The 20043-nt window shown below is 38.0% G+C and overlaps 1 protein-coding gene across 50 annotated transcripts in view; it reads left to right on the top strand.

The window, feature by feature from the left end:
• The window catches only part of TRIP12 (thyroid hormone receptor interactor 12), a 141110-nt gene that overhangs the window by 30930 nt on the left and 90137 nt on the right, over positions 1 to 20043 (top strand). For all 50 annotated transcript variants that reach the window (XM_070270571.1, XM_070270570.1, XM_023642500.2 and 47 more), the window contains exon 2: positions 10075 to 10221. In XM_070270571.1, coding sequence (XP_070126672.1) covers positions 10124 to 10221 — 98 coding nt within the window. In that variant the 5' untranslated portion in view covers positions 10075 to 10123. The remainder of the gene's footprint in view (positions 1 to 10074; positions 10222 to 20043) is intronic.

Here is a 20043-nt window from a genome sequence, read left to right as displayed (position 1 = left end):
TGGTAGAGTTAAACAAAACTCTGAAGGTTTTCTTCCCGTTTTGTAACTTGTTTTTACAGTTGTGCAATAGTGTTATTTTTTCCTCTGTTTCTTTTATTAACCGTGTCCCCTTTTTTGTCTCCTTCAGTTGTTTCAGAACATCTTTTCACCAATTCGAATTGCTTCCTCTGCCTCATGGTTAATTCTCCATTTTGCTTATGGTTATTTTCTCCCTTTGAGCAGGACAGATCATCTTGGTGGACAGCCATTGTGGTACTTTTGGTTGTTGGGTTAGTGATTGTTTTGTCCAGCTGATCCTAATTTCGGAGTTGCTCTTTCCTTACCTGCGTCTCCCTCTGGTTCTAGGCTGTTTTTTGTCTTGGTTAATCAGGGCACTGTTAAATACAAATGGCTGGTGCCTGCGTCCTTTTTTAGGAGCTGCTCCTCCCTGGGCATTCCTCCTGTGAAACTGAGCCCTAGGAGGAGGTACTTTGATCTTTTGTTGCCCTTGCTCCACATTTCCTAGTTTTTTCAAGGAAAGAGTCATTGATAGGAACCTTTAAGATCATCTTATCTTTTTCTTTTTGAAAAACTCCATTGTCTTTACCTCTTCCCTGTTTTTGGTACAGATTTTATCGTATCTGGCAGATTTTCTTCTATGATTTAGGGTGTAGCCAGCTTTTCTCTAGTTTTATTGTAAGTTGGGGTTTTCTCCTGACTTTTTAAGCATTTATTATTCATTTTGCTTGATTTCATGGAGGGGAGCTACAGAAAAAGAGGCTTTACTATGCTGTCTCCTATTTCCAGGCTTGCAATAAGTGTTTGGGTGAAATCCAAACATCTTTTGAACAAGTGTGCTTAGATTCAAGAAATATTGGAATCTCTGTCATTGATAATTAATGTATTAATAGGGACATATGTGAATCTCAAATTCTATTGAACAAGAAAAAGGACGTTTCTGAGTTTTAAGCAGCACAAACTGTATAGTTGTAAATGCTTTGCTTAACTCTCAGAAGAATAACATGCTTTGTGAAAATAATAACGTCAAAGTTAATCTCGTTGACTCTTGCTAGATGGCATGTGAAGTAGATTCTTAAAGCATATTACAGTCATAAAATGTGCATGCTGATAACAATTTGTGCACCCAGTGTTGAATTTAGTTATTAAGTGTTCGGTGATACTTGAAAGATCACGTATTTGCGTAGGCACTTTAGTTTTTAATTTGCACTTTGTAAATGAAGGTATAGTATAGAAATTATTCAGAGTTCAGACTCTGGTGGCTCAGTTGTACTTTATTTCCACCTCTGTAAATGGATTAGCTGTCAACAGATCAATAAACAGAAAGTGGTTGGATTCATATTTTGGAGTAGAAAAGCATAATGGAAAGGGTATTTACATTGGCCTTCTGGAGAGCTGGATTCAGCTGTTAGGTGTGTCCCTGAGTGCATATATGCTCTGGAGCAGTTCACTGTGCATGAAAATTTGTCTTACATAAATAAGATAATTACATCAGGTGTGAATTGGCACTTAAGTTTATGGTTTCTACTCGCATGTAGGTGCATGTAGGCTCTTCATGCCGCTGGGCAGTCCTCCTTGCCCATAGTCAGCTCCTTTCCCTGTTCTACGTTAGGTTACTCTTTAAACTCTCCATTCTCTCTGGTTCTCCTTGCTGTTAACCACAGGTTCAGTCAAGCTAGGCATGCACATCCTTGCTGCCATTTGTCATCTTCTCTTGCCTTGGAGATTGATGAATCTTGTTATCTAAGGTTTATGCTCGATTCTTTTTTTCCCCTCCTGTAGGATCTTGTTCGTGACCTATACCTTATTTCCAGCCCTTTTCTTTCAGTAATTCTTTTCCTTACAGACATAAACCTTCTCAAGTCTTATTTGTTTAAAAAGGAAAAACGGGCCAGCCCCAGTGACCTAGTGGTTAAATTTGGCACTCCACCATGGCAGTCCAGGTTCAGTTCCCAGGCGCTGACTTAAACCACTCTGTTAGTGGCCATGCTGTGCTGGTGGCACACATACTAAAAAACAGAGGAAGATTGGCATGGATGTTAGCTCAGGGTGAATCTTCCTCAGCAAAAAAAAAAAAAAAAAAGAAAAGAAAAAGAAAACCAGGACAATCACATACACTTCTGCACACACAGCCCACAGCCCTTGTCAATCCTGCCTCCCTTTACCTTGTTGGCATTTGTCTCGTCTTTGTCTTCTTTTTAGCCCAGATTTTCAAATGAGAGTTGGTGTTTACTGTCCACTTAACTTACCTGTACACTCTCCTCTCCCACTGGTTCTAGGAAAAACTTTCACCGATTGCTAAATCTGGTTGATGCTTTTCAGTCTTGTGTGTCTGTCCTTCTGTGACATTTGAACTCTGCCTGTCCATTTTATTCCTCTTGGTGTCTGCAATACTATTTTCCTGATTTTTTTCTCCCATACTTTTTGTTTTGTTTTATACTTTCAATGTTTATTCCCCATAATGAGTCCTGGAATCCGCTCAACTGGCTTCTTTCTTTTCTGTTTTCCTTATGTATTAGTGTTTCCCAGATTCCATCCTGGGCCTGTTTTTCTATTTATTCTGCATCTTTCCCTAGAAGAAATGAAATCTCATTGATTATCTTGGTTTCTCTTACCTCCTGCATGCTGATCATTTCTCACATCTATAGTTTCAGTTACCTACTTAATTCTAGATCTTTATTTCCATGTGCCTACTGGAACTCTTTATCTAGATAGCCTACATAATAACTCAAATTTGACATGTTTATTAAACTTTGTTTTTCTGCCCCATTTGTACCATTTGGTAATGTTACAACCATCTCTTTTGTATAATTTTTCTGAAGGTAAAGCATAACTTAAAACTATAGAGTGAACACATAGTAAATATTTTTTTTATTCAACTCACTGATGAAGAAGAACCTCTTTGGGTAAAGCTGGTTCAAAGAGCATTTCAGGAACTAGATATTTATAGGCAATTTAATAAAGAATTTTAGGGGCTGGCCTGGGGGCACAGCGGTTTAGTGCACACGTTCCACTTCTCGGTGGCCCAGGGTTCGCTGGTTTGGATCCAGGGTGCAGACATGGCACCACTTAGCATGCCATGCTGTGGTAGGCGTCCCACATATAAAGTAGAGGAAGATGGGCATGGATGTTAGCTTAGAGCCAGGCTTCCTCAGCAAAAAGAGGAGGATTGGCAGTAGTTAGCTCAGGGCTAATCTTCCTCAAAAAAAGAAAAGAATTTTAGAATGAGATTGCTGATGTCCTATAGGACAGCAAACTGCAATTTTGGAGGTTGTCTTGTCTACTGTTACAGAAGTTACCTGTATTTCTGCTAGATGCAAATTTGCAAGTTAACATGTAAATTCATTACCTGAACCCCTAATTAATAAATAACAAAGTTAAACCTATTATCTTCTAGAAAATTAAGTAATTCCCAGGTGAGCCTGTTAAATAGTGTTTCATATGACATTGAAAGGGTATGCAGTCATCTTTCTTCCTTTACAGTGTTTTAGATAACTTTTCTTAACCTTTGTCACCAGAGCAAGAAACTTGAGAGAGGTTTTAGATAGTGTTTCTATTCGTATGCATGCTGAAGTTTGGTAACCACAGTCTTAGACTTTTCCTTTATGACTATAGATTGTATCATCTAAATGTTTCTTGACTCCCATCTCTTCATTTTACCTTGCATTGTGATCAGACCCTCATCCATCCTTATGTCTATTTGGTAGCTTACTAGTCGGTCTGCCTCCTTATCTGTAGGTCTGAAAATCACAATTTTTGGTTGTAGGCCCTTCATAATACAGTTCAGACTGATTTCCGGGTCCCTGTTCTTCCCACATCCCCGGTTTGAGCCCTCATGAACCACGCAGCATCCCTCACTGTGCCTTCCCCTCTCCTTCCTTGGTGCCTCTCCTCACAGCTCTAGCCTTTTTAAGCTGGACCTTCTCAGCCTGCCGAGGGCAAAACTAAGTCACCTTTTCTTCTTTGTTTACAAATATTACCTTTGATGCAGCTTCTCATATCATTTAGTAAATCTTATGATAATTATTTATTTAAGGATTGGTGAGCCAAACTGATTTTCTCAAAGTAATATAGAAGGATTAGAATCCTCTGGATAATACCCCACGCTTGGAATGTCATTGTTCTCTAATGTTTTGACTTTTAACAAAAGGTGAATGTATAATTTTTCTTTATTTGGTCAGGCATATAGCATGGTCATAAAGAGGATGGACTTTGGGTCAAACCTGTGTTTGAGTGCTGGCCCTGTCACCTATTGGCCTTGTGGTCTTAAAGTTATTTTAACTTACTCTGTGCTCAGTTTCTCTGAAGGAAGGTTATTTCCAGTACCAATTTTGTAAGGTTGTGAAAATTAAATGATAAAGCACTTTGCCTGATAACATGGTAAGCACAGAGTAAACATTAACTATAATCATTTTTATTTTAATCTTTACTTTGAAACCTGTATTTTTCCACTAAATAGTGTTTCTAGTGTTACAAAAATATAATTTGAAAATACTATTTGTGTGTGTTATATAATATTCCATCATGAGATTGGAATGGTTTTGATGCCCCTAAATTGAGTTAAATTCTTACCAGACCTCATTCTCAGGTAACTTAGCCCTTTTCCCTGTACTCAGAGGCTCTGACTCTCCTAATTTCTCTACAGAACTTTTCTGATTAACTGGAGGAAAAGACAGTAAATTTCTCCCAATTTCCCTAATGCAAGCTAATGTTTAGTTTCCTGAACTAATGTTTAGTTTGTTAAAGGTTAATGAACCACATTGCACTATTCTATAACAGATACAACTGCTTCCAGTTTGACATTTGACTTGTAACTCTACCATACATCCCAACTGCTGGTTTTTTATTACCTCCTTCCTAAATCAAAGTGAAATATAAACTGTACCAAATGGTTTTGCAGAAGTTTTTTTGTCACTTTTCCCCCCTCCAGTTCCTTTCTTATTCAGGATGGTGGACCTGACGACTCTGCTCCTTTTTTTCCAGATTCACCAGTCATTTAGTTGTACTACAGGCACTCGTTAAATGGCAGCTATCACGTGTCAGGCCTGTTTTAAGAGCCTTATAAACGTTGTCTCTAATACTTAAACCCTAAAGTTAATGATATTATGTCTAGTGTAGTTGAGAAAGAAACAGAGATGAAGGTAAGGTACTTGGATGTCTTATGATTAAATAGCAGAACGAGGATTTGAGCCTCGGTGTTTCTGTCTTAGGGTCTAGCAGCAGGGATACGGAGCTGTGAGCTCCTTGTGGGCAGGGATTGTCTTGTTTGCCTCTGTGTCAGCACCTCAATCCCGTGCTCTTAGGGAAGCCTAAAGGTTATGCATTCCCATTTTAAAGATAGTCTTGTTTGAAGTCCTTGCCATTCTTACTTAAGCAAGAATGACTTCTGTTATAAGCAAGGGTGTCTTCTAGTCCACTTTACAAGAGTTGTTTAATACTGCCTCTGGATGTTTAACTCACCGTACTGCTAAGGTCTGGTCATTTCCTTTTTGGTCTAGAATGTGTAGTTGTTCACATCTGCAGGTCCGGATGCCATTACTTGTTGCGTGCAGGCTACTTAATTTTGTAACACTTCAGTTTCCTTAATTGTAATAAAACAGTTTATAAGGCTCATTGGCACATTTAAATTTTGCTTATTAGAATAAACAAATGAGTAAAGTCCTATGCAAACTGTTTATTACTGTTACTAAACTCTAGTTTCATAGTCTGAAGCCCAATTTAGTCTCCTTGGAGGACCACACCTCAGTAGAGTGCATAAGAAATCAGGGGGGACACACTGGATAAATAAGATTCACTTTAAATGTCAGTTCTGAAAGCTGAAAACTTTCTGCAGACACTGCGTGGGATATAAGTATTAGCTATTTTCTTTTCTAATGTTATCTTTACTGTGAAAATAATCCAACTTTCCTTCAGTCTTTAGAGTTGCCTGTCAAATAGGTAATAGGTAGTGATTGCATGAGTAAACGTCTTAGCTTTCTTTGGGGCGTTCACATGACTCTCTTGTGGGTTACTAAATTGGAGATTTGTTCTCCAGTCTATCAAATTTCCTTCATGTGAAAAAAATCTGCATAAATACTAACCTTTGTTGTGTCTGTTTTCCTCTCATACTTTTGGCCATTTCATTAGGAAGAACTACCATGCCCTACAGTTAATTTTTGCAATTGATTTCTCTTGATGTTCTGAAAGTTTTGTACCAAATGAATGGTTGAATTTGTTTTTTTAAGTTTTTTTCCCTAGCTTTAACTTCTATGACTTTTGAGTTACGAAATTAGAGAAAATCGATTTCTAAAATGTTTGCAGTTGAAGTTTCCTTGAAATAATATCCTCCTCATAAAATTTAAAGGTTGACTTTTCAAATGTAGATTAATATACAATTCTGTTTTTCCTGCAGAAGTTCTGTTTGCCTGAAGAACTAAATACTTTTTCACATAAAATTCACATGCCTTTTAACCTGAACAGTGAGTAAGTTTGTTGGACACCTAGAGCTGTAAAGAAAGTCATCATGAGTTTGTTTTCAAACTTGAACATATCCATTAATGTTTTTATGCTTTTCCTATTGAGTTCAAAGTCACATGATATGCTATTTTATTTCACTGCTTCAGGACTTAATGTCAAAGGTTTTCTGTGAAAAATCTTGATTATTTTCACAGAAATGAAGGTGTATCCATGGCTAGAATAGTGATATTTCAGGATTTGAGAGTCAGGTTATTAAAAGACTGGACTTAAAACTTCTGGTTTCAACAGTATGAGATAGCCTATTAAGATGGAATCTTTGAGTTCACATTCATTTCAGGTTATTAAAACATGATTTCTAGCAATAGAGTTTTTATATTAGTATAACTCACTTTTGTGTGTGTTTTAAAATTTAATTAATAAAATAGTAGACATAAGGAATTGGTCAGTACAGAATATTCGTATAACAAGAAGGAAATCATTGCGTGGTGAAAACTTTTGGGCTCTTACCTGGAGTCAAAGAGGAGTTAAATTTTGGTTGAAATTGGTAGTGTGATTTCTGGAGGGGGTCAGGATTCGGAGGACCGGTTTCTCCAGAGATGACTTGAACTTTCTTCATTTGGATTTGTCTGTAATGTAAGGGATTGAACCTGATCATCCCCGAGGGTCCCTTTCAGCTCTGGATTTGTTGATACCTGGCAGAGAGGGAGAATATGTATCTCATGTTAATCTTACATTTACCTTTTTGGAATTCAAAGTTTAACAGAGTCTGGCCTTCTTCTATAGAAGATTAACTTATGCTTTAAAAGTGGTAGCATTTTGATAAATAATTATCTTCTTGCTTGTCATTCTTCCTCTTTTAAATCTCAGGAATTATCCATGGCTGGTTGACTGCCGTTGGCTGCTAATGGTGCTGTTTGACATCTGAAGGTGTTGGGAACATGGTAACTATAGGCCAAAATAACCAGTGTCACTTATATTCGTTTGAATGACTTACCACCACGTGATGTATGGTAGTCATTTAAGCAGCAAGTGGGCAGATAAGATCTGCCAGCCTTGTTTAATAGTAGTAGTCTTTGCTGCCCAAAGTGAAAGCAGCAGTGTCATGCTGTTCTCTCGTATCCATGCTGTTTAGGGTCCCAGTGAAATGGCATTGGGTTTGTGTTTGAAGTAGTAAAACTTCGTGGATGAGTTCTGAAATAGACGGGCCTTTAATGTAATTCCCTAATGGGTGCGCTTGTCCTCTGTTGTACTACAACCAGGAGAGCTCTTGAAGACGTGTCTCCAGTTTCTGCACCCACAGAATCAGGGTCTCGGAAGGTGGGGACCAGGCATTCATACTTTGACAACGCTTCCCAGCCTTCCTTAAAAACACTTCTTTTGTGTTTTTCTTATAGCAAAATTTACTTTTGAAACTATATTGCTAGAAATTTAAGACTCACGTCGACAGTTTTTTTTTTTCTTTTATTTATTTTTTTATTGAGATTGTGATAGATTACAACCTTGTGAGGTTAGTAATGTTGTGGGTAGACAGTGGTTTTGATGGTGAAGTTTCCTCCACTATATTTTATTTTATCACAAGTTTTCTTTTTATTCTTCTGAATAAATAGATGTTTATAGTACTAACAATAATAGTTACTATGTACCGAGCCCTTGCTGTATGATAGGCACTGTGTTCAGTGGTTTGCATGGATTTTCTCATGTAATCCTCACAGCTGCCCTGTGAAGGAAGTTCTTTCTCCCCATTTGATAGGCTGAAACACAGAGAAGTATATAAATAATAAAGTTATACAACTTGTTGGTGTTGGGGTCAGGATTCGAACTCACCAGAGGCAGTTTGACTCCAGAGCTTCTACATTTGTAACTGCTGTGCTAGAGTGCCCGAAGTGCTTACAGAGGGTAAATAACAAAAAGGACTCCTTTTATCTCAAACTTCAGATCCCTAATTCTTTTCCTCAAAGGCAGTCAGTATTAACAAAGTCTGTTTTATGAAGCCCTCCATCAGTTTTCACTGTGTAGACAATAGATAAAGACACGTATGCAAGGTTTTTGTTTTTTTTTTTTTTTTTTTTTAGGAAGACTGGCCCTGAGCTAACATCTGTGCCTCAATCTTCCTCAATTTTATATGTGGGACGCCTGCCAGACCATGGCTTGATAAGCGGTGCATAGGTCCACGCCTGGGATCCAAACCCGAGACCCTTGGGCTGCCGAAGCAGAGCTCACAAACTTAACCGCTGTGCCACTATGCCACCAGGCCGGCCCTGCAAGCCTTTTTAATATGCACACACACAGACGGGAGTTTTATACTGTTTCCCCTAACATCTTGAGGAGATCTTTCCATGTCAGTACTTGTAAATTGAACCTTCCTCTTTCTCTCTCTCTTAATGTTTTTGTAGTATTTCCTCTTTTTTCTTTCTAAAAGTGACAGTAATTACATTAGTAATTTGAACTTTCTGATCACAGTTTATTTAGTATATATTTAGGACATAGGTGACATTAAAAACAATCCTTTTCTACTGAATTGGGTCAACATGTAATTTGAAAGAAAACCATTTTCCTGTTAGTGCATGGAAGTCTCTTAAAATCCAGTAATAGGTTTAGTTATGATTAATTTGCATTCTCTTTGGCACCAGTTTCTGTAATGTCATATGATTGTTTGTTCTCTTCCCTTTGAAGTAATTAAAGAACTTTACCTGAAGTTTGATTGGGGGCTTAAGAAAAATTGTGAAGGATTTGATAGATTGTAATTCTTTCTATAGTAGTAATATTGGCCTGTTTTTTCAGTTAAACTGATTTTCTTTTCGTATCATTGTTTTCTCTGTATAATAATTAAATTTCATACAGAAAAGATGGAAAGTTCAAATTGATTAAGAAGTACATTTTGAGCTAAATTGTTACACATATGAACTATGTTCACAATTTCTGTGAGGTAGGTAATATAATTTTACAGAAGTAAATGAAATCTAGAGATTAAATTTCTTATCCATGGTCACAATCAGCACAGCGGATGTTGAAATTCAGGCTATCTGGAACCGTTTCTCAGTTTACTGTATTTGAGCTGCTTTCTCCTCTTTTCTCCATTGAGATACTATGGTTTTATAGTTTTCTTTGTATTTATGATTGCATCTGTTATTCACAGCAGTACTGTGAAGTAGGCACGTCATACAGTGTTTTTTATTCTGTGGTTGAGGAATCCAAGGCTAGAGGCTGTGGTTTGTGCTAAGGCAGACTCCTTTAATACCTGTTGTATCACAGGACTTGAGCCAAGATGTTCTGACTTTTGCAAAGCCCTTTTCTACACAGTACTAGAAATGTGGAAACAAAGACACATTTCTGCTGTGCTCTGTTTTCTTTGAATTGGGAATCTCTTGGGTGTTCCATGAGAAATCTAAGTTAATTTTATGTGCTGGGTTCTAGAGCACATGCCTTGAATTTGGTATATTCCTGGTGTTTTATAACACATTAATCAATCAGACTTCACAGTTGAAGACGCTGCAGCATTGTGAAGGCTATACCATCAAACAGTTTACATGGAATTTTGCCTTCATCTTTGGTGCCCCTCATTTGTTTTCTGTGTTGTACATGTATAGCTGATATTTTGTTTTTTCTCCTTTTCTTTTTCAGTGAATGGTAGTGTCTAGAAAGGGTATGTCCCTTCAAGAGAGAGGTGCCAATGTCCAACCAGCCTAATAACAATCCAGGGGGGTCACTGCGACGTTCACAGAGGAACACTGCCGGGGCCCAACCACAAGACGACTCAATAGGAGGAAGGTATGTATTTAGTGGTATTTTTAAAAGGAATTGGGAATAAATGAAAATATTCTTTTAAACCTAATTATAAGGACCAAAACTCGAATGGTTCACTACAAATGGGTAATTTTTTCCTAATTTTCGAGCCAAGTGACACAAATAAAACTGGAATTGAAAGCAATTCTTTAATCATTCCCCAAATATGCTAGACTCAAAAGATAGTTCTCAGTCATTGACATTATGGGAGATCTGATTTAAGGGTTGTTAGATGTGGTGTGTCGTGTTCTGTTTGCCCTTCCTCTTTCTCTTTACTTCCCTAAACACGTGCTACAACATGTCCTTCAGCCGTTCGTGGGCCCTTTATGTATGTCGTGACTAATTTATTTACTTTACTAAAAGGAAGCTTCATTTGTTTTAAGATGTTGAGTTTCGATACCTAGCTTTTGAGTTTTTTTCTCATCCTACTTTTTGGCAACTTGTGCATGCTGGCAGGCTGGTGAGACAGTCTGACTGTTAGCAGGTCAGTTCTCGTCATTTCCTTAGTCTAAGTCTGGTGTTCAGCTGGTCTTTTAGTTGGGGTACTTGTACAGGAGGTAATGTGAAGAATCAGCTGCATTCTCTTGAATGTAAAATTCTGTGTCTGAGTTAGCCAGGGACTGTCATTTTATGTATAAAGTACTCAGAGCTTTACCTAAAAGGCCTAATTCTACAATCCTTGGGCTAATTATGCTTATCTTTTAATAAATAATGGCTAATTTTCAATTTGATTGTGTAATGCAATATTTTGAGGCATTACCATGTATATATTGTGTAGTAAATTATAAAAAAATTTTAAATGTCAAATGTAAAGAGTAAATTGAAACATATCATGTTCACGCCAGGCTATTTTAGTGGCTGAGCATATGGACTTCAGACGAGGACAGCTTTGTGTGCGATTTCTGCCTCTGCCAGTAAATAGCTGTGTGTCCTTTGTTAATCTTTTCAAGACACCAGGACAATTTCTTAGTCCACAGTGGGATACTTAGTTTATAGGGTTATTGGCTAACTTCAGTGCAGTAGTATGTTAAGCTCTTAGTGCAATGCTTCGTACAGAGTTGTGTTCTAAAATTTTTTTTTTAAAGATTTTATTTTTCCTTTTTCTCCCCAAAGCTCCCTGGTACATAGTTGTGTAGTTTTAGTTGTGGGTCCTTCTAGTTGTGGCATGTGGGATGCCGCCTCAGCATGGCGTGATGAGCAGTGCCATGTCCATGCCCAGGATCCAAACTGGTGAAACCCTGGGCCATCAAAGTGCGACATGAGAACTTAACTACTCGGCCACGAGGCTGGCCCCGTTTTTTGTTTTTTTACATTCAGATTATTCTTTGGAGCAGCCACCCTTAACTTTACTTATGCTGTTGATTAAAAATTATCCCTCCCTCATTATAAAAATGTTACGTACTTCAGAGAATTTGGAAGATAGAGAAAAGTATAAAGCAAAACATTACAATTCCACAATCCAGTTATACCCACCGTTAACACTGGCATGTTTCTCCTTCGTCTTTTTTTTTACTTGCGTGTATATGTGTATATATGTGCACATATGCACATGTAAGTAACTTCTTGAACAACCGGAGTTTCATACATAGTAATCCGAAGGTTATATTTGGATTCTTGCACGTGACTGACACATTTTGGGCTGTCACACAGTATATTGCTTCTAAAATCCACAGTGATGTTTCAGCACCTTTATCTTTTCTACACATCAGTGTTAGGTAAAATTATTTAAGTATTGTATTATATATTTTAAAAATATAAGCAGTACACAGAAATGGAAGTAGTTAATACTAGTGGTTGAGGTGCATTGGTTTAAATAACCTAATAAAGTTGTAAACAAGATGGAACCCAATTAGATTTGTAGAATGGCAAATCTTTCACTTTAGTTCATGTGCTTTAAGCCAAGCAATGGTATATTCAATTGTGAAGGAAAAGAATAAAATTTCAAAATGTGTTTGGAATGGCAGAAAACCTGCTAAAGACTATAAACCAAAGTGTAATTAGGGTTTTTATAGCTTTCATCCCCTCTCCCTTTCAGTAATTTAGCCCCATTTCAGTTCTCACGATTTCAGCTTTTACATGTCTTCAAAAAGCATTTCCCCACCAAAGGTAGTACACAAAAGAGGGCCTTTTCGCTTTCTTTTAACCTGGTGTCTCAGGTGTCATTTCCTGTGTGTTACAAATTGTTTAAAAACGTGACTTTTAAAGTCTTTATGTTCAGTTGTGTGGCTATACTGTAATTTACTAATAACTTTGAGTATTTTAGGATTTTAACTATTTTTATGTGGATAAGTATAATTAGGATCAGGACACAGAAATTTAGAACTTGAGTCAAAAACTCAAGTTTGACTTAGTTTGGCTAAGAATGCAAATTTAGATATTTTTTCATCTGAATTTCATTTTGCCTTCTTGGACGGCTTGATTCTTTTGCTCGTGGCAGAATCTCAGAACTGGAAGGGACCTTTTCGTCAGACCCCAGGCTGACTGTTGAAACCCTGGTGTCGTGTGCTGTACCAGCAATGATCTAACCTCTGAGAAACCTCTTGTGATTTTGGGGACTAAGAGGATTAGAATTGAGAGCAGTTACAACTCTGTCTTTTCATTCTCTTTATCTGAGTCCTCTTGCTTAGCTTTCCTAAGTAAAATGCTGTTATTGTGGCTTTTGTTTCAAAAGACAGCAGACTTGGTCTTGTCGATGTATTCATAGTGATACAGTGATTCAGATAATGGTAATAAATAACAGCATCCACTATAACAGTACTGGAGGAGTGTTTTAAGTTTAAAAATTTTTTGTACATGTTCTTTCAGTTGCGAATCACAGAAACTGTGTGCTAAGTTTGTAATCTTTGGTTTCTAAGTGTGGTAGCTTGTTCGACTGTATACAGCTGGTATGTAGTCAGGCCTTGATTCTCAACCTTGCCTCTAAAGTCAGTGATTCTTTACGTTCTGCCTAACTGTTTTTACTGCACGAACCACTTGATCCATATAATGAAGGACTTAGAAGAGGGTATGAAGGACTTATAATTGAAAATATTAGCTCATTCAGTTTAGAATATAAGTAGCAGTTTTTCCCTCCTAGGATTTTTAAATTCATTCATTTTGATCTACTCTGTTTTCTTCTAAACTTGGGTTAAGCTATCTTCTTTGTGTAGCTTCCTTCCTATGACCACTCTTCCCTTCTCCCAAATCAAGGTCACCTAGCTTTTCTTTTTTTAGAATAAGAGTTTTTGTTCATCCTTAAGATATAAAAGAAAGTTGGATCTTTAAGATATATTTAATTTCTCCTGATTATTCCCTCAGCCCTTTTTCACCCATCCTTTGTCTCTATCCATAATTAAACTAGACATCTTACTCCTCTTGTATTATTTTTCTCCTTTCTTTTCTTCCGTAATTTTTGGGGCTATAGCTGATCTGTTCCTCTCTTTTCACTTCTGGTTTTCTTCTTTAGGAAATCACTCACTCCCCTGCTTCTCTGTTCCTTGCTCTCTGGGATGCTCCTAGCCTTTCCCACTTCTAGCACAGGTCCTTGTAGGCTGCCCCTCCCTCGGGCTGTGCAGTGGCATTTTCATTCTATCATTTGCTTTTTCTTGTTTTTCTCAAATGGCAGTGGTGGGATTGAATTAAATTTTATAGCAATTTTGGTTAAGATTGCTCTAGTGATAGTTTCTTCAACATTGTTTTTGTTATAAAAACATAGCATGTTGAGAATAGAAAATGAGAAGCTTCAGGAAGATTAAAGAAAATAAGATAATTTTAATTTGACCACCCAGAGATAATGATGGTTAATATTTCTACTCCATGATTTTCTTTGCTCTGAAAGCCCATGATTTAATTTTGGGCCTCTAGTCTGTCCTCCCCCTTCCCACTCCGCCCCATGTTTTTGCTGTAAAGTATGTTGCTGTGACTAAAGTTGTATTATGTATTTTAAAAATATAAGCAGAAAACAGAAATGGAAGTCGGTTTATAGGACCTAAGGGTATGCATATTTTGATAACTTGTAGCAGACTGCTAAATTGTCTTTCAGAAAGATCAAACCACTTTATTATCTTTTTTTTTTGATTGGACCAATTTATACTCATACTAATATTTAGTGAGAGTGCCCCTTTCTCCAAATCCTAGTCAATACAGCATACCATTTTTAGTAAAGTTTGTGGAAAAAAGAATTCCTGTGGTTAAAATTAGCATTTCTTTGGTTACTGGAGTTGAAGATCTTCCCACATGTTGGCCATTTTTCTTTATTTTATGAGTTGTTTGTTAGTCTTCTTTTTCTGTTTTAATTTTGGAGATGCTTGTTCTTTTATTAGAGTCCTTTATGGAAGGGATATCAATCCACTCACATGGGCAAATATCTTTTGCTAGTTTTATTACTTGTGGTTTGCTTTATAGAAGTTTTAAAAATTAGTCAAGTCTGTCAACTCTTTATTTCTTTTTTTCCTTTACCTTCTCCATCCCAAGGATTAATTTTTCTTCTTAATTCGGTTATGGTTCCATTTTTACATTTTACTATAATCTGTCAAATTTTTTAATGGTGTGAGGAAATGCTTGAATCCAATCCACCCTACCCCCCCCAGCCCCCCATTAAAACTTTGTCTGCAAAGTTTTTATTTATTTAAAGATTGGTGCCTGAGCTAACATCTGTTGCCCATCTTTTTTTTTCTTTCTTCTTCTTCTTCTTCTTCTCCCCAAACCCCCCCAGTACATAAGTGTATATTCTGGTTATGAGTGCCTCTGATTGTGGCATGTGGATGCCACCTCAATGTGGCCTGATGAGCGGTGCCAGGTCCATACCCAGGATCCGAACCGGCGAAACCCTGGGACACTGAAGTGGATCGCTTGAACTTAACCATTTGGCCATGGGGCCGGCCCTTAGTTATTTAATACTGAATAAAAAATTATGAGATGTCTAGGTTATAGCTTTTTATTAACCTTGTCAGAGCAGGGATTCTTTTAGCCAGCATTAATTACAAGAAAGAAGTAGATTCATATTTTGCTTGAAAAACTATTTCAGAGGGATGGGATACAGAAAAGCACAAAAAGGAAATAAGTATCATTCAGAGATAAGTCTGTGTTAACATTTTGGTTTTTGTCTATCTTTAAAATACAATTTAGCATGTAGCTGATTACACTGTAAATACAGTTTTGAATCCTGCTTTTTCCCCTCAGCATCCTAACTTAAACATTTTCTCCTGTCATTATGATTTTTTATTAATTGTTTGCAAATGGTCATATGATTTGCTAAATCAATAGACAATATTTTCCTGATTACTTATTAGTTTTTGGATGGTTAGATGGTTGCAGTGAGAAAAGTTTTTGCTTACGCTTAAATGTTTGTATTTCAGATATCTCTTAAGGAGTGAAATTGCCTGGTCAAAAGGAGTTTTTTATGGTCAACTTGTTTCACGTAAATTTTTTTCCTCTGGTTTGCTTATCACTATCAGGAAAAATGCTTTTTCTCATCGTTTTATTAGTGTTATCTCCATTTTGCCTTTTCCTGCTAATTTGAAGAGGAAAGTTCACGTTAACCTTATTTTATTGGTGTTTCTGTAGTAATGAGGTTAAACATTGGAAAAATAGGTTTAAGGAGTGAGACGTGAGTGAGCATAGTTTTTGTAAATGTACTGATAAGTTTGCATATGTTGTTAATCTCCCTTTGCCGCTGTCCAGGAGAACCGACCTTGGAAAGCTGTGCAGCTGATATTAGCCTGTCTTCTTGTAGCAGGAACCCTCTTTTGTGGACTGACCTCGCTCAGTTCTTCAGTCATGCATTTTGAATGGTAGTTACTCTTTTCCAATGCGATCTTACTCTCCTCCTGGCTACTCATTGCCTGGCTTTTTGCCGGAGCTGGGAGATTCTGCCCATCTTTCTGAGCTCAGCGATGGGACTGGGGTGGTCACATGATCCAAACTGGGAACTTTTTCCTTTCTGGTAGCAAAGGGAACATGTGAATCTGAAGTTGCCGACTGCTCGTCTCCTACCTTATGGAAGAAGATGGACAATCAGAGAGAAGCAAATAGATAAAGAATATGTGTGTAATAAAGTTCTGACAAGTTTCAGTTTCTTAGGTTTTCAGAGCTATGTTGACTCTTGCCTTGGCTTAATTATTTAGCTGCTGTTTGACTTTGAAGATACGTATCGTTATTTTAATAAAGCCTCTTTTGCCTTTGGAGTTCAGAGTCCTCCCTTAGTGTACCTTAATACAAACTCAGTACAAGATTGTATTTAGTCACTTGTAGAACACCATGCTAGTAAGCACCATGCTAGATGGTAGTTACAAAAATGAGAGTAGAATAGCCTTTGTCACAGGCAGTTCCAACTCAGCAGGGGAAATGGGCACCTAGGTGATCCTTAGAGTCAGGTGAGAAACATTTCTAGAGATGACCCCATTGTTCCGAGCTCTGAAGGCTGAAGAAGCACTTGCAAAGCAGATGGTACACGTCAACTATCTTTGTCACTGCTTGATGTGTGGAGTCATTAGTTACTTCCAGAGTTGAGATTTTATTTCTGATTTTTTTGTGTCACTTGTTAACTTTGCTCGCAAGTAGTAGGTGTTCAAAAAGTAGTAATGTGGGGTAGAAATAAGGAGATTTACTGCCTTGGCATTTCTAGGCACAGAAATGCGACTTTCTTTTATGGAACTGGTCATGAAAAGATTGGAGTGAAAGAAGAGTTGAGATAGGGCATGGTTCAAATGGGCTATGTAACAGGGTGGATTAGGTTATACTATAGTAACAAATAGCTCCTAAATATTAGTTTATTATAACAGCCTAGCCACTAGAAAACTTATCCATCCTGAGTCAGCTACAGGCTCTGCTCCTTGTCAACACGTTCACGTATTCCGGTACCCTTACTGTGTGGCAAGAGAGTATGGTGAGTTGCCCTCTGGCTCTCCAGGGCTTCCCCAGAAGTGATTCATTTCCGGTCACATTCCCTTGAGCAGAGTGAGTTAACAGTAGTTCAGCAAGTACCATCCTAGCATGTGTCTGGAAAGAGGAGGAATAGAATCTTTGTAAACAGCACCTTGTAGCTCTCACATGCTGTTTAAACATGGTTTTTTATTGTTACTTCCAGGTCTACAACAGACCATTTGTTTCCCTAAATCCCACTTAGTGCAACATAGCCATGGGTATGACCATTCTTTTTTCCTGCTTAGTTAGCCAATATGGATGCCTTTTTTATATTCCTTATTTTGTGTTCCTTCTGTCTCTTTTTTTTTATCCTGACTTTTGCTCAGTCAGATGGAAGTTCAGACTTCATCATCTTTGGGAGGAGAAGAATGTTAAGGGTGGAGACATGGTGTGATGTGAAAATGACTTCACTGTTTCTTATGACTAAATTGAAACCACTTTTAAAAACCATTTATACTAGAGTTGGCCAGGTAACTTGTAACTTGCTCCTTTCGGTGTTGGTGGATCTTAACTGCTATAATTATGCACCTTGAGTTTTAGCTGCAGAGCCACGTGTGCACGCTCTTCCACTTTGAGTGCTGCTTTGGTAATACTGAGGCTAGTCGGTGCCGTCAGGCCTTGGGGCTGGTTGATAGTGGGAGGCAGGATTTACAGTGTCATGGTGAACAGTGGCATCCTTGCCTTGGTCTAAGGAGGAACAGAGGCTGCTTTTTTCTTGTTGGATTATACACATTGGATTCTTTCTTTCTTTCTTTGATTATTTTTTAAAATTTATTTTTCTTTTTCTCCCCAAAGTCCCCCAGTATATAGTTGTGTATACTAGGTGTAGGTCCTTCTACATGTTGGAGGCTGCCTCAGCATGGCCTGATGAGCCATGCTAGGTCCGCGCCCAGGATCCGAACCAGCAATACCCTGGGCCACATAAGCGGAGTGCGCAAACTTAACCACTCGGCCACAGGGCCGGCTCTTGGATTCTTAATAGTACCCCTTTATGTTCTTTTTGGACCACCAAAGTAATATCTTATATATTTTATAATTTTATTTGCACTATATATTTCTTGCTCTAATCAAGTGTGAAATTTTGTCCAAAAGTAACATCATAAGTATATTGGGAAGCTGTAAGGTGTCAGCTGCCATAGATTGTTTTATATCCTTAACGGAGGCTTCGCTCTGATTCTTCTGTCCCTCACTATTGAGAGAATCTGATGTTCCACACCACTTTTTTACAAGTGTGTTCTCTGTCTCAGAATGCTTTCCTAGAAGACTATCAGTGTGACTGAAAAAATGAATCTATGCAAATGCTTCTTCAATAACTGAATAGCAAGATTTAGCATCACATATGGAAGTCTGGGGCTTTTTTGTGCTACAGAAAGGAGAAGAAAGCAGGAGTTCTCCTTTGTAGAAGATTCAAAAGAAAACATGGTATTTTCTTTCGTTTTTCTCATATGCCATCTCCAAAACCTTAAGTCATTTGTTTTACCCTCTGTACAGTTAGGGACAGAAATACCAGCACAGATAGGATGAGTTAATACCTATAGATGCAGGCCTTTTACTTTGACCACTGAGCCCTTGGATGGAGCTGCGGGGTTTCAGATTTGGGGAGTCGGAATACCTGGGCTCAGTCTCACCTTTCCTGTCTGGAGGCTGTATGATTTTGGGCAAGCCTCATTGCCTACATCTTTAAAATGGAAATATACCTGCTGTGGGTTTCATTTGAGAATAAAATTGGAAAACGTATTTAAAGAATTAACATAATGCTTATCACATAATCAAACCTTTCAAAGTCTTTTTTCTGTGGTCATCTTAAGTTTTTACCCAGGTATAGATAAAAGCCAATGCAGTTCATGAAATACTCAGTACTGCATTGCTAATCTATCGCTAATCACTAGTTTACTTTTGCTTTTTAAAGATTTTATTTTTTTCCTTTTTTTCTCTCCAAAAGCCCCCGGTACATAGTTGTATATTTTCAGTTGTGGGTCCTTCCAGTTGTGACATGTGGGACATTGCCCCAGCATGGCTTGATGAGCGGTGCCATGTCCGCGCCCAGGATCCGAACCAGTGAAACCCTGGGCCGCTGAAGCGGAGCACGCGAACTTAACCACTCGGCCACGGGGCCAGCCCCAACTAGTTTACTTTTGATTATCTTGGTGTTTATAGTCCTTACACAACTATTTTATTTTTGAAATGTGGGGGCGAAAGTAAGTTGAGCTGTAAGGTTCCCTTCTGGGGACCTTTTTCCTCTGGCTTTCATTACATCCAGTCTGTCTGCTTTGCCTCTTCACACAGTGAGCGAAGCATTGTAGTTTACTCACCCCTCTTCAGTATACACGGATCATTCAACATACACAATTTTCCTTTTTCCTCACTGCTTCTGATCCTGTCAATCTCTTACTGCAAACTATTTTTAAGGACAAATCTAGATCCTTCCACAGACATTTAGGCCCTAGCGTGTCCTTTCATCCTTGTTCCCTACTGGATCTCTGTGTCCAGGGAAATTCATATCATTTGCCGGGTGCCATGTGGGTTTCATAATTTCCTGCCTCTACATTTGCCCATCCTCTGCCTTTGACGGGAATGCTCTTTTTCCTCAGCTTTTCATCCTTCAGGATGTGGTTTAAATGCTGTGTGTTCTCTAAAGCCTGTATTCTCCTGCTGGAAGTAACTTCTTCCTTTTTGGGGAACTTTTATAGCACCTTGTGGATTACCTTCTTCTATGAGACTCTGACCTCTTTAAGGATAGGGACTAGATGTGTATTATGCATATTTATCTGCCCCGTCGTGGCTTGCATATATTTGAGTTGATAAATCTAAAAAATCTGTTGAAGCAAGTAGCTTGATACAGTGGTTCTAAACTCTATAAGATCCTTTGATCCCACTCTGTAATGTGTATCGTATAATGTAAAT

Source organism: Equus caballus, chromosome 6, assembly GCF_041296265.1.
Source record: "Equus caballus isolate H_3958 breed thoroughbred chromosome 6, TB-T2T, whole genome shotgun sequence".
Lineage (NCBI taxonomy): Eukaryota > Metazoa > Chordata > Mammalia > Perissodactyla > Equidae > Equus > Equus caballus.
Note: the sequence above shows the minus strand (reverse complement) of the source record. Positions and strands in the feature narration are given on the sequence as shown.